This window comes from Carlito syrichta, unplaced genomic scaffold (genome assembly GCF_000164805.1).
Source record: "Carlito syrichta isolate Samal-C Ts95f unplaced genomic scaffold, Tarsius_syrichta-2.0.1 Scaffold303247, whole genome shotgun sequence".
Classification (NCBI taxonomy): Eukaryota; Metazoa; Chordata; class Mammalia; order Primates; family Tarsiidae; genus Carlito; species Carlito syrichta.
In genome coordinates, this window is record NW_007247343.1 from 74,525 (window position 1) to 90,364 (window position 15,840).

The 15,840-nt window shown below is 39.1% G+C and overlaps 1 protein-coding gene across 1 annotated transcript in view; it reads left to right on the forward strand.

The window, feature by feature from the left end:
* Positions 1 to 15,840, forward strand: part of METTL16 (methyltransferase like 16) — an 84,546-nt gene that overhangs the window by 32,786 nt on the left and 35,920 nt on the right. The window contains exons 3-5 of the mRNA XM_008058213.2: positions 3,618 to 3,817; positions 9,065 to 9,205; positions 12,181 to 12,296. Coding sequence (XP_008056404.1) covers positions 3,618 to 3,817; positions 9,065 to 9,205; positions 12,181 to 12,296 — 457 coding nt within the window. The remainder of the gene's footprint in view (positions 1 to 3,617; positions 3,818 to 9,064; positions 9,206 to 12,180; positions 12,297 to 15,840) is intronic.

Genomic DNA, 15,840 nt, shown 5'->3' on the forward strand with positions numbered 1-15,840 from the left:
ACTCCTTTGCCCAGGCTGGAGTGCAGTGGCACGCACGCTCACGGCCACCCCAGCATTGACCTGCTAGGCTCCAGCGATCCTTCTGCCTCAGCCTTCCAAGTAGCTGGAACTACAGGTGCGTGCTACCAAGCCTGGCTATTTTTTTTATTTTATCATTAGAGATGAGGTCTCACCAAGTTGTCCAGGCTGGTCTCGAACCCGCAGGCTCAGGCAATCCATTCACCTTGGCCTCCCAAAGTGCTAGAATTACAGGCTGAGCCACCAAGCCTGGCCCTTCCTCTTCTACTTTAAAGAACCCTTATAGTTTTATATATATATATATATTTGTTGTTGTTGTTTTTTGAGTTGGAGTCTCACTCTGTTGCCCAGTCTGAAGTGCAGTGGCACACTCATAGCGATTGCAGTCTCGACCTGCTGGACTCAGGTGATCCTTCCATCTCAGCCATCCAAGTAGCTGGAACGACAGGCATGCGCCATCACACCTGTCTAATTTTTCTTGATTTGTTGTAGAGATGAAGTCTCGCCAAGTTGCCCAGTCTGGTCTTGAACCTGTGGGCTTGGGCAATCCTCTTACCTCAGCCTCTCAAAGTGCTGGGATTATAGGCTTGAGCCACCGCACCCAGCCCCCTTATGGTTATATTAAACACACCCTCGACAAGCTCCTTATCTCTGTGGACAGTAACAAATAGAATGTAGTTGAGCAATGTTCTTCAGAGAAACATAATCAATAGGATGTATATGAGGAATTGACTCACACGATTGTGGATCCTAGGTGACTCCAGAGTTGCAGCTTGAGTCCAAAAGCAGTCTGCTGTGGAACCAGGAAGAGCCAGTGTTTCTAATTTATTAGCTTTGAATGAAATCTTTTGGCCCTATATATAAAAGATTAAGACTAGGTGTGGTGGCTCACACTTGTAATCCCAACACTTTGGGTGGCTGAGGTGGAAGGATTGTTTGAGCCCAAGAGTTTAAGACCAGCCTGGGTAACATAGCAAGACCTTGTTTCTAAAAAATAAAAAAAAAATAAAAAAAACTGGAGGCCGGGCTCTGTGGCTCAGTCTGTAATCCCTGCACTTTAGGAGGCTGAGACGAGAGAATTGCCTGAGCCCGCAGGTTTGAGATGAGCCTGGGCAACTTGGCGAGACCTCGTCTCTACAATTTAAAAAAAAAAAAAGTTAGCCTGACATGGTAGCCTGTAGTTCCGGCTACTTGGAAGTCTGAGGCAGAAGGATCACTTGAGTCCAGCAGGTCGAGGCTACAGTGGCCATGAGCATGCCACTGCACTCCAGCCTGGGCGACAGAGTGAGACTCTAATGAAAAAAAAAAAGTAAATAAATAAACTGGGTGTTGTGGTGTGTGTCTGTAGTCCTATCTACTTGGGAGGCTGAGCTGGAAGGAAAACCTGAGCCCAGGAGGTTGAGGCTGTGGTGAGTGGTGATTGTGCCACTGTACTCCATTCTGGATGAAAAAGTGAAACCCTGATTAAAAAAGAAGAAAGAAAAAAATGAGGTAGTAATGTATTTCCTCTCTTTCCTGTGTCCTGCCCTGAATTTAATTTAATTTAATTTAATTTAATTTAATTTTTGAGTTGTGGATTCACTACCACCCAGACTGGAATGCAGTGGCATGATCACAGCTCACTGTAGCCTCGATCCCTTGGGGTTAAGCAGTCTTCTTGCCTCAGCCTCCCAAGTAGCTAAGCCTATAGGCACACACCACTATGCCCAGCTGATTTTTTATTTCTTAGAGACAAAGTCTCACTATATTGCCCAGGCTGGTCTTAAACTCCTGGGGTCAAGCAGTCCTTCCATTTTGGCCTCCCAAAGTGTTGGGATTTCAGGTGTGAGTCATCATGTCTGAATTTTAATTATGTGTATGTTATCATGCTTTGTAAGCACTTACTTTTTTTTATGTAATAAGTGAATTGTAGCCACAATTCTCAGGTGTCTTAATCTTGGCTTTCTGGTTGAAATTGTTTCTATGCTTAATGCCAATCCTTTTGCTATACAGTAAGTTCTTAAAGTTGTCAGTAGATTCTTGGAAACTGTGACTTTAAGTGAAATGATAAATACCAGATCCTTGAATAAAGTTATTTCCTTATGATGTTGATGAGGAAAAAAATTGGATTTGTTTTACGTAGTTTCCCTTAAAGTCAAAGTTTCTAAGAACCTATTGATGATGTTAAGTGAGGACTTACTGTAGTTCCTTCATTTATCTGTTGATTGAACTTTTTCCATTAGGAATTTCTTCATAATGGGCTCATAGGAGCTATACTCCTTGAGAGATTTATTTTTAATTTTAATTTTTTTAAGAGACTGGGTCTCGCTTTGTTGCCCAGACTGGAGTGCAGTGGCATGATCACAGCTCACTGCATACTCAACCATTTGAGCTCAGGCAATCCTTCCTTCTCAGCCTCCTGAGTAGCTGGGCCTACAGGCATGTGACACCACACCCAGCTATTTTTTTTTATTTTTGTAAAGAGAAGGTCTCAGTATGTTATCCAGGCTGATCTTGAAGTCCTGGGCTCAAGCAGTTCTCTTGTCTTGGCCTTCCAAAGTGCTGGGATTATAGGCGTGAGCCACCGTGCCTGGCCTAGTATATTATTTATTTATTATATATTTATATATCATATACTAAAAACTAGTATATTCATTTGTACATTTACAGGTGAACTTTATAGTATATAAGTTATTCTTCGTAAAGCTACTAAGAATAAAGTTTTAAATTTGATGTGTATAATGTTTGTTATATTTAAATGTCTTAACCTATTTTCATTATTAAACATTTTTGTACTTCTTTCTTTCCACTTTTAAGAGTATGATTTTTTTTCTTCTTCTTTTTTTTTTTTTTTTGAGTTGGAGTCTCACTTTGTTGTCCAGGCTAGTGCAGTGGCATGCTCCTGGCTACCCCAGCGTCGACCTGTTGCTGGGCTCCAGCAATCCTTCTGCCTTAGACTTTCAAGTAGCTGGAACTACAGGCACACCAAGCCCAGCTAATTTATTGTAGAGAAGAGGTCTTGCCAAGTTGCCCCAGCTGGTCTCGAACCCACGGGCTCAGGCAATCTGCTTACCTCAGGCTCTCAAAGTGCTGGAATTACAGGCTGAACCACTGAGTTCGGCCAAGAGTTTGATTTTCAAAGAATGCTAATGTCAGGTGTTAATGGTAACACCAAAAAAATAGCCAGCATTTGTAAAATAGTTACTACATGCCAGGCATTCTGCTAAGTACTTTTCACAGATTATCTCACAGCAGCCCTGTGATACTGGTACTATTATTCCCATTTTACAGCTGAGGAAATATTCTCATAGAGGTAAATAACTTGTCCAAAGTGACATGGCTAAGTTAGGGGACAATCAGGCAGGGTTTTAAACAATGACACTCTTAATCTCTATGTTCCATGTATAGATATACAATGTTTTTGGTGGAGAAGTATATTGCCTTTCACATGCTGTGAGTGTGTTAAACACCCATGTATATATACTACTGTGCTGAATGCTCTGTATACTATGTGCGATCTCTCTAGGAAATGTAAAATGGTCACTTGGTATTGCCAGGTTGCCATAGAGCTTGTAGAGAATCTTACTAATCATCTTTACTTCTTTTTCTCCACCCCTCAGTCTTAATTTTAAAGACCCTGAAGCAGTTAGAGCTCTGACTTGTACTCTCCTAAGGGAAGATTTTGGACTTTCTATTGATATTCCGCTGGAGAGACTAATTCCCACTGTTCCCTTGAGACTCAATTATATTCACTGGGTAGAAGATCTGATTGGTCACCAGGACTCCGACAAAAGTACTCTCCGAAGAGGAATTGACATAGGTATATCATTTCAAATTCTTTTTTGGCTAAACATTATTTTCATAAGTTTTGCAAGGTCAGATCTTTGTATACTTTTCTACTGGTTATTTGTTGTTGTGTGAAAGAAACTGGCTATAGATAGAGGTTAAGCATCTGTAATCTGAAGATCTGGAATCCAAAATGCTCCAAAGTCTGAAATCTTTTGAACACCAATATGTACTCTCAGGAAATGTTCATTGGAGAATTTTAGATTTTCAGATTAGGGATGCTCGACTAGTAAGTATAATGTAAATATTTCAAAATCTGAAAAACTTTGAAATCTAAAATGCTTCTGGTTCCAAGCATTTTGGATCAGGGGTCCTCAACCTGAATACTGTTTTTTGTTTCTGAGTTGAAGTCTCACTCTCGCTCAGACTGGAGTACAGTGTCATCATCATGACTCACTGCAGCCTTGACCTCCTGGGCTCAGGCTAGGTATGTATTACTGTTCTTATTTGCTACAGTTGGCATTTTGTGCCATTGATTTCTCTTTAGGAGGGGTTGTCAGCTCCAAACAGGGAGCAAGGTGGTAGGAGATGTGCAGAATGGACATCTTAGCTTTTCAGATTATTACTGTGTTGATGTCTGTATCTGTTGGGCATTATTTTTACACTGAATTATTCGATGTCAGAGTTGTCATCATATTGGGATTTTGAGGTGATACCATTTAACAAAAGGTCATGTGGGCCTGAATGCTTTCAGGAATCCCTTGGGTGATTATTTGTAGAGGGTATTCAATTCAAGATTAACGGGAAGAAAGTCATGACTTAAAGTAAAATGTTCTCTTAGTTGTAAACTTTTACAAGAGAGCAGACTGTTCACTGTTTATTCATTTAGGGGAGAATAAGAGGAGATAGAGAGATGGTAATTATAAATGTTTGAAATCTGACCATTTTTTTTTTTTTTGACTCAGAGTCTCACTCTGTCACCTAGGCTGGAGTGTAGTGGCACACTCATGGCTACCACAGCCTTGACTTGCTTGCTCAGGCAATCCTTCTGAAGGCCTCAGACTTCCAAGTAGCTGGAACTACAGACATGTGCCACCATACATGGCTAATTTTTCTTGAGTTATTGTAGAGATGAGATCTTGCCATGTTGCCCAGGCTGGTCTCAATTCTGTGGGTTCAGGTAATCCTCTCACCTCAGCCTCCCAAAGTGCATGAGCCACTGTGCCCAGCTGATATTAAGTTTGCAAACTCATCCTAGAAAAACTACTACATACCTCATTGCTGAATATCACTATGGTCACCTTTGAAGTACACCCCTTGGGAAGATGTGTGCAGATGCCAGCACCTGGTCCACCCGTCAAAGCAATTTTGGAACTCTCTTTCTGGAGGGACCATCAGAGCTGTCGTTATATTACCATTGTTGTCCTAAATGTTATCGAAATGTCTTCCTTTCAATATTTCTTTTAAGTAAAGAAAAAAAGTCATTGGGGGCCAGATCAGGTGAGTAGGGAGGGTGTTCTAATAGTTATTTGTTTACTGGCTAAAAACTCCCTCACAGACAGTGCTGTGTGAGCTGGTGCATTGTCGTGATGCAAGAGCTCCTTTGGGACCATTTTTGAACACACCTTCCTCATGCCAAGGTTTTCAGTTAAGATTTTCCTATTTCTCTATCAGGGTTTATTTGGTCTGCTATGCTTCTTACAGTCAGCCAACGATTTTGATGCACAGGTAGTTGAATTTTTGCAATGCTTTCGTCAGTTCTGCTTGTTATTGATTGTCCTGATCTCTCTTCATCTGTGACACTGTCTCTATCCTCAGAAAAACATTTAATCCATTTGTACACTGCTGTTTTCTCCATGACATTATTCCCATAAACTTGGACTAACATGTCCCTGATTTTACTTCTACTTTTGCTAAGTTTAACAAGAAATTTAATGTTTGTTTGTTGCTCTGATTCAAGCTCCAACATTCTCATGATGGCACACAGAAACATGCAACAACAATAATGAATGCCATTCAACAAGACACTGCCACTTGTCAACATGAGCATAGCTGTGAGACGCTGATATACCAAGGCTGTGAAACCTTGCCAAGTTGTTTGTATGGTGCTGCCAGCATAAGCGTGTGGTGGCGAATTTGTGAACTTAATTTCAGACCCCATATGTTTGTGATAGCCAATGTTTTCATTTGATAGGATTTAATTTTTTTTTTAATTCTTTGACCTTTACTAGTCCTTTATAGGAAAGATAAATTAACAACTCCAACTCTGTTTCTAAGTATAGTATAGTTAATAGCAATCATAATTTCTAGGTAGTGTTTAACTTTGATGTTTATATGCATTTTCAGTGAACATTTTCAGTCTTCATCAAACATGACCTTTTCGGCAGCATTTATTGGCCCCACCATTCTCTTTTGTGCATTCTCCTCCATTTGTTTCCACGACACCAGACTCCTCTGGTTTCTTCTTTCACTTCTGCTCACTTATCTTTCTATAACTGACCATAATTATTGGTATTCCTTACTTACAGCTTAGTCTCTTTCTCGTTTAGCACTCTACTCTAGGCAATTTCACTTACTTCTGTGACTTTATTTCACCTCTCCATGCAGATAAGTCACATATTTATATATTCCTCCAACTCAGATTCCTTTACTTGACCTCTAGTCTCATATATATGAGAGAAATGGATATTTGAAAAACATCCCATGTCCAAAACCATACTCATACTCTATCCTCCAAATCCTGGTTCTCTTCCTTCGTTTCTTATGTCAGTGAATCGACCATAATCCACCCTGTCATCCTTTACACTTGCTTCTTTCCATTTTCACTAAGAATGTCTATCAATATTTCTGGTTTTTTCCCTTTTAAAGATTTCTTAAATCATCTTCTTCTCTCCATCTCCACTGTCATCCCTGTTCAAGTGACCATCATCTTTCACCTTGTCTGTAGAATAACTTCTCAACTAGTCAGCTTAAAAGGCTTGACAGCCTATTTGGTACTAATTTGATTTTAATTATGCTCTAGACTCTCTAAAATAGTACTTGGGGACATAGGAGGTTAATGGATTTTAGCTCTTCACAAGGGGCACTGCTTACTGAAATCACATCCATTCTAATTAGGGTTTTATATAAATTCTTCCCCCAGACTCCATCGGTTTGCTCTAATTCTAAGATTACATACTTTCCATTTTTTATTTATCATTACAAAGATTATTACCCATTTTAAAAAGTCATTCGGCTTTCTAAGGGGTTTCTGTTCTGTCCTATAAAGGACTAGTAAAGAATCTGTTGCAAATCTATTAGAATGCAAGTCTTTTGGTTTTGATAACTGAGAAACTTTTTGGGGCGGGGCAGGTTTTTTAACCTGCATTTATTACCCTTGAAGTAAATATACTTTTTTTTCCCTTTTAAACAAAATTGAAGTATGAAGAGAGACAGTTGTATGAAAGTCAAGGACCTGGGATCTGTTCTGGATTTTTTTTCCTCCAGAGCTAAAAGTATGTGACTGAAAGTTTCTTATTCTGAATGACCCTGGCTTACCAGAATGGCTAGCAGAAGCTAAATAACTGTGGTTTCTGAGAAGAACTTGATCCCCCTTTGCAACCCCTTCCCTCACCATCTCACAAATCCCAAGCAGGTGTTTGCCAAGTAGCATCAGGGCCAGGATACTCCTGGACCAACACAGTAGGCAATAGAGCAACCACTGTGACTATCAAAGACCTTAAATGTGCTGGCCTTTAGTTATTGTCCTTTCTCAACTAGCCTGTTCAGAATACTTAATGAGGAAACAGTATGATGAGCCCCCGGGTTAGGAATTTGTCTAGCCTCCGCCTCTTCCTGCCAAACCACTTAGAAGTCTAGACTGGAACCGGGATGTATGGTCAGAGGAAGGCAGACCTAGAGTGGTTGGTATAGTCTGGCTTCTATAGGCCTTTGAGAAACACTGGCTTTCCTTATCCTGAATATACTCTTTAGGATCTAACTGGCCAAGATTAGTCAATATTGTAAAAGCAATGTTTGTGGTTAGTATATGGTCCAGTCTAGAGCTGGAGATTTTACATACAAGTTTAGGATCAAACCCTAGTTATCAGAGAGTAATATTTTCTGCGTAAATATTTGCCTCTGAATATGTCCCTTGAAACTGTAGTGGAGCTAACTAACCAATAACTCTGATATTTGGCTCTGAATCAAATATCTTTATATGTCTCCACATTTAAGGAATGAGTTCTGGCCAGGCACAGTGGCTCATACCTGTAACCCCAGCACTTTGGGAGGCGGAGGTGAGAGGATTGCCCTAGCCCAGGGGTTCGAGACCAGCCTTGGGCAACTTGGCGAGACCTCGTCTTTACAATAAAATAAAATAAAAAAGAATAGCCAGGCATGGTGGCACATACCTGTAGTTCCAGCTACTTGGAAGTCTGAGGTGGAAGGATTGCCTGAGCTCAGCAGGTTGAGGCTGCAGTGGCCATAAGTGTGCTGCTGCACACCAGCCAGGGTGACAGAGTGATACTCCAACTCAAAAAAAAATAAAAAAAAATAAAAAAGTTCTCTCTCTTTTTAACTTCTGATTTCTTTCAAGCAATAGCTTGCAGAGATGTGGGAAATTGGACTACCATCATAAAAATTTTACACCTTGTGTTTTTTCTCTTTCTTTTCTTTCCTAAGAGACAGGGTCTTGCTCTGTTGTCTAGGCTAGAGTACAGTGGCATGTTCGTGGCTCATTGCAACCTTGAAGTCCTGAGCTTAAGAGGTCCTCCTGTCTCAGTGTCCTGGGACCATGCCTGGTTAAGTTTTTAATTTTTTTGTAGAGATGGTGTCTGGCCCAGAATGGTCTTAAACTCCTAGCTTCAAGCGATCTTTCTGCCTCAGCCTCCTGAGTCACTGGAATCCCAGGCATGAGCCACTGCACCTAGCCAATTTATTTTAAGAAAATAGAATTTTGTATGAGATTTTAAATTTCTATAAAGTAAATCAAATTGAGTTTTGACCACTTTAAGTTATATATTTTTAGCCCTCTGTGCGCATTTCATTTTACATACAACATACAATAGAGGACAGCAAGGTTTCTCTTCTCTGGGAAGTCTGAATCTAATCTTGAAAACAGGCTAACATACATAAATCGACTAGAGAGCCCAGTAACCACAGTACATGTGAAATCAGTTACCTGCTGTGATTTAACTGCTAATGCTATAAGAATTCTGAGAAGAGAAGAATGGTGTCTTTATTATTATCCTCACCCTTTCCTCTAGTGTGGAGAATGTGTTTTGAATTTTTATTTTACTAGGTACGGGGGCATCTTGCATCTATCCCTTACTTGGAGCAACCTTAAATGGCTGGTATTTCCTTGCAACAGAAGTGGACGATATGTGTTTCAACTATGCAAAGAAAAATGTGGAACAGAATAACTTATCTGATCTCATAAAAGGTTAGCTCCTAGAATAAATATCTCTTTCAAACTTTGTTTATTAACTTGTCTTTCTATTTTAACACATCTCATTATCTTTTTTTTCCATACACAGACTTTGGTAATTTTTTAAAAATCCTGCACATTATAATTGGGCTTGCTGTTTTGATACTACAATTAACTAAAAAAAAAATACTAACTATGGTTATTTGTGGATTCTGTATTTGTGAATTTGCCTACTTTCTGAAACTTATCTATTCATTTATTTTAGTAGATTTGTTTTGAGTAAATATTTCTTTATTTGCTATGTGCCCTGAGGACCATTTCCAGAGACTTTAAGTGGTTAGGTTTTTTGTTTGTTTGTATATCATAGACTTTATTTTTTAGGGAGGTTTTAGATTCACAGAAAAATTGAGTGGAAGGTTCAGAGATTTCTTATACCTCTGTCCCACACATGTATAGCCTCCCCCATTGTTAACATTCCCCCACCAGAATGGGACATTTGTTACAACTGAGGAACCTACATTGAAACACCATTATCACCCAAAGCCCATAATTTACACTGAGGTTCATTTTTGATGTTATACATTCTGTGGTTTTGACAAATGAAATGACGTGTATCTACCATTACAATATATATAGAATAGTTTCACTGCCCTAAAAGTCCTGTGTCCTTCCACTGTTCATCTTTTACTCCTTGCCAAACACTGGCAACTACTGATCTTTTTACTATCTCTATAGTTTTATCTTTTTCAGAATGTCATATACTTGGAATTAGACAGTTTTGTAAATTTTCCAGATTGGCTTCTTTCACTTAGTAGTATTTATTTGGTAGCTTATTTTTATTTTTTTAATTTTTAAATTTAATTTTACTTTTTTTCCCTACTGCCTCAAAATTGCAGAAAGTGAATTCATTTTTAGCACGTTTCTTTTTAGTGTTGCATTGTTTGGGTACCACAGTTTATCCATTCACCTACTGAAGGACATTTTGGTTGCTACCAAGTTTTGGCAATTATGAGTAAAATTTTGAGAAACATCCATGTGCAGGTTTTTGTGTGCCCATAAGTTTTCAGCTCCTTTGGATAAATACCAAAAAGTGTGCTTGCTGGCTCATATGTTAACAGTATGTTTAATTAGTAAGAAACCGCCAAACTCTCTTCCAAAACGGCTGTACCATTTTGCATTTCTGTGAGTGTTCCTCGTTGGGTGTTGTCAGTGTTCTGGACTTCGACAATTCTGAATAGGTGTGTAGTGATAACTCATTGTTTTAACTTGCATTTCCCTGATGACATTGATGTGGAACATCTTTTCTTTTTTTTTTCCATTTAATCATATTTAATTTATTGATTAAGCATATATCAAAAACATTCAGAAAATGGAACATCTTGTCATGTGCTTATTTGCCATCTGTATATTTTTATTTTTTTTACACGATTAAAAAAATGGGCCGAATACCTGAACAGACATCTTTGGCCCTTTTTTTTTCTTTTTTGAGTTGGATTCTCACTCTTTCACCCAGGCTGGAGTGCAGTGGCACACTCATGCACTCACAGCTACCCCAGCGTCGACCTGCTGGGCGCCAGTGATCCTTCTGCCTCAGCCTTCCACGTAGTGGAACTACAGGCATGTGCTACCACGCCTGGCTATTTTTTTATTTATCGTAGAGATGAGGGCTCACCAAGTTGTCCAGGGTGGTCTCAAACCTGTCGGCCCCTCGGCCTCCCAAAGTGCTGGGATTACAGCCCGAGCCACCGAGCCTGGCCTGGCCATTTTTTTAATCGTGTTGTTCGTTTTCTTATTGTTAAATTTTAAGAGTTTTTTGTTTATTTTGGCTAATGGCCCTTTATCAGATACATCTTGCAGATATTTTCTTGCAGACTGTGACTTGTCTTTTCATTCTCTTGGCAGTGTCTTTCACAGAGCAAAATTTTTAATTTTAATAAGTTCAGCTTATTTTTTCTTTTAAGGATTAGGCCATTGATACTATATTTAAAAAGTTATCATATTCAAGGTCATCTAGATGTTCTGCTATGTTCTAGAAGTGTTATAGTTTTGCATTTTACATTTAAGTCTGTGATCCATTTTTAATTAATTTTTTTTGAGTTAGGGGTCTCACTTTATCACCTAGACTGGAGTACAGTGACATGAGCATGGTTCACCACAACCTCAGCCTCCCAAGTAGCTGGGGCTACAGGCATGTACTACTATACCTGGCTAATTTAAAACATTTTTTTTTTTTGTAGAAAAAAGGTCTTACTATGTTGCATAGGCTGGTGTAGAAGTTTTAAACAAACGTTTATTGTCTCGTGGTCTCTATGGGTCAGGAATTTGGGTGTGGCTTAGTTGGGTGGTTCTTTCCTGAATTCGCTGTAAGGTGGTTGTCTAATGCTGCAGTCATCTAGATTGACTGACAGTAGAGATTTGCTTCCAAGATGGCTCACTCAGATGGCTGTTGGAAGGGAACCTTAGTTCACTTCCAGGGGTTATCTCCACTGGGCAACTCGAGTGTCCTTAAAGTATAGACTACACCTGAAGGGAAGGAGATTAAATTCCATCTTTTGAAGGGAGTAGTGTGAAATAATTTGTGGATATACAGTCATATGTTGCCTACTGACAGGAATATATTCTGAGTAATGCATTGTTAGACAATTTTGAGGTTGTGTGTACATCATAGAGTGTGCTTAATACAAACCTAGGTGATATATTCTAATATATACCTAGGCTATATGGGATAGCCTGTTGCTCCTAGGCTACAAACCCATATATCATATTACTTTACCAAATACTGTAGGCAGTTTGAGCAATGCTAAGTGTTTCTGTATCTAAATATATCAAACATAGAAACGGTACAGTAAAAGTGCAATATTATAATCTTACAGGACTACCATCATATATGTAATCCACTGTAGACCAAAATGTTGATACGTAGCACATGACTGTATTTTAAAACCACTACAACATTAATAATAGTTAACAGTTGCTATTTTTTCTCCTAGTGGTAAAAGTGCCGCAGAAGACACTCTTGATGGATGCTCTCAAAGAAGAATCTGAAATAATCTATGACTTTTGCATGTGCAACCCTCCCTTTTTTGCCAATCAGTTGGAAGCCAAGGTAAAATATCTTCTGCTTTAAAGTAATTAAGTATTTACCTAGATTTGCCTTGTTGGCAAAGAACAAGGACCAACTTTTCAAATTAATTAATTAACTATTTTTTAGGTGGGATCTCATTGTGTTGATGAAGCTGGTTTTGAACTCTTGGGCTCAAGTAATCTTCCTAAGTAACTTACCAAGAGCTGGAATTAAAGGCACACACCACTGTGTCCAACTTTTGAAAACTGTATCAGTTAGGAAGTCTTTTTGTTTGAAGTACATTTGACCCTCTGTATCTGTTAATTGGTTCCATATCTGTGGATTCAACCAATTACAGGTTGATAGTATTTGAAAAAGTCCCAATAAAAAAAAAACAATATAATAATGAAAAATAATACAAATAAAAAATACATTATCACTATTTTTACAAAGCATTTATATTGTATTAGATATTATAATTAATATAGAGATAATTTAAAGTATACAGGAAGTTGTGGGTAGGTTACATGCAAATACTATGCCATGTTTGATAAGGTACTTGAGCATTCATAGGTTTTGGTACCTGAGGGGATCCTGGAACGAATCTCCTCAAACTACTAAGGGACAACTGTACTTTTTTTTCTTTTTTGAGTTGGAATCTCACTCCATCGCCCAGGCTAGAGTGCAGTGGCATGCTCACGGCCACCCCAGCGTCAATCTGCTGGGCTCCAGCGATCCTTCTGCCTCAGCCTTCCAAGTAGGCATGTGCTACCACACCTGGCTAATTTTTGATTTATTGTCACCAAGTTGCCCAGGCTGGTCTCGAACCCACAAGCTCAGGCAATCCACTTGCCTTGGCCTCCCAAAGTGCTGGGATTACAGGCTGAGCTACCAAGCCCGGCCAACTGTACCTTAAAACCCAGTTTAGATTGACTTAACAACAAAGGAGATTTATTAGCTTACATACCTGAGAAATCCAGCAGTACTGTGGACATTAGGAATGATTTGATCAAGGGGTTCACAGTATTAAAACAGCTAAGTCTCTGTTATTCTCTTGGCTGTCACCTGGTCTTGATTATATATGTTCTCAGGCTGGTTTACTTGTGGTAAAGTAATACTTAGGGGGTAGGAAGGTGAGGATAGTGTGCTTTTCTTCCCCAAACTGTTGAAGATTTGATTTTCTTCTGATTAACAACTTAGGTCACAGTGCACTCATAGACTGGGCTTGTTGGCTTAGGAGGTTACCTGTCACCTGTCATTTGACTGCCACCTGTCCCTGATAGTATATTTAGTCTTTCCAACTTCAAGTGAAAAATATATTTGCTCATGAATATGAAAAAAAAATACATTGGATAAAAATAACTAACCTATTAAAAGCTATAATATAGAGCCATAAAATACCATTGGATTAACCTAAGTTTTCCTTCATCCAGTGAGCTCTCTTAATAATAAAAAGTGAGTAATATAAATCACAAGGAAATGAGGAGGTGTGTATGTTTAAACTTTTGAGAGAATAAATTGTTTTTAGAATCACTCAGGTACCCTACAAGTACTATTTACATGCCTCATAACAAAATTCAGATGAATTAAATTTTTGGTGGAATTTGGACAGAAATTTATTAGCAATACTAGCATTCTAGATTGGAACATAAAATGAAGCAGAATTTAAGAAATCTAAGTTATAACCTTCAAACTAGATAAATTATATGAACTAAAATAGCCACATCCTGGAGTACAATTTTTAAAAAAATACTGAGATACCACATGAAAGTGCAAGTCATAAGTGTAGACTGTGGAATTTCCAAAGTAAATGCTCTTGTGGAACCAGCATCCAAATGAAGAAACATAACATTGCTAGCACCAGAAATAAGTATATTTTCTTTTTTCTTTTTTAGAGTTGGAGTCTCACTCTTTAGCCCAGGCTGGAGTGCTTATGGCATGCTTATGGCCACTGCAGCCTCAACCTGCTGGGCTTAGGTGATCTTTCCACCTCAGCCTTGCAAGTAGCTGGAACAAGAGGTGCACGCAATCATGCCTGGCTTATTTTTTGACTTGTTGTAGAGACGATGTCTCATCAGATTGCCCAGGCTGGTCTCGGGCTCAGGCAGTCCTCTCGCCTTGGCCTTCCAAAGTGCTGGGATTACAGGCTGAGCCACTGCACCCAGCCAGTATCCTTTCATAACAGCTTTATTGAGCTACAATTCACAGAGGAATGCAGCCATCACCATAGCCAATTTTAGAACATTTTTATTACCCCAGAAAAAACCTTAGCCATTAGCAGCCACCCTTGGTTTCTCCCCAGTATTCTTAGGCAAAGACCTCTACTTTCTGTTTCTCTGGATTTGCCCATTTTGAACATTTTATATAAATGGAGTTACATGTGCTTTTTTTGTGACTTACATGTTTCACAGAGAATTAATATATGTTTTCAAGGTCCATCGATGTTGTAGCATATATCATTGCTTCGTTTCTTTTTATTGCTGAATAATACTCCATTGTATGGATATGTTGCATTTTACTTATCATTCATTAGTTGATAGGCTTTTGGATCGTTTCCATTTTTTGGCTATTATGAATTATCCTAGGCTGGGCATGGTGGCTCATGCCTATAATCCCAGCACTTTGGTAGGCCAAGGTGAGAGGATTGCCTGAGACCAGGGGTTCGAGACCAGCCTGGGCAACTTGGTGAGACCCCCCCCCATCTCTACAATAAATCAAAAAATTAGCAGGGCATGGTAGTGTGTGCCTGTAGTTCCAGCTACTTGGAAGACTGAGGCAGAAGGATTGCCTGAGCCCAGCAAGTCAAGGCTGCAGTGACTGTGAGTGTGCCACTGTCCTCCAGCCTGGGTGACACAGTGAGACTCCTACTCAAAACAAGAAAGAAAAAAAAAGAATTATCCTGCTGTGAGCATTTCTATACAAGTATTTCTGTGGACATACGTTTTCATTCCTCTTGGAAATATGCCTAGGAGTGGAACCACTGGGTCTATGGTAACTGTGTTTAATTGAGGAACTGCTGGACTGTTTTCAAAAGTGGCTATGCCATTCTACATTTCCACCAATGTACGAGCGTTCCAGGTTTTCACATACTCATCAACACTTATCTGTGTTTTTGGTTATAAGCCTTCCTAGTGCGTATGAAGTGGTAACTCCTTGTAGTTTTGATTTGTATTTCTCTGGTGGCTAATGGTGTTTGAGCATCTTTTCATGCACTTATTGGCCATTTGTATATCTTCTTTGGGAGAATACCTATTTGGATTCCTTGCTCATTTTAAAAATTGGGTTATTTTTCTTTTTATTACCAAGTTATAAGAATTCTTTATATAACCTAGATATAAACCTCTTGTTAGATTATGATTTGTAAACATTTTTTTCCCGTTCTGTGGGTTATCTTTTCACTTTCTTGATGTCCTTTGCAGCTGAAAAGTTTTTAATTTTGATGAAATCCACTTTATCTGTTTTTTCTTCTTCTTTTTTTTTTTTTTGAGTTGGAGTCTCACTCTGTTGCCCAAACTGGACTGCAGTGGCCGCCTCGACCTGCTGGGCTCCAGCGATCCTTCCACCTCAGCCTTCCAAGTAGCTGGAA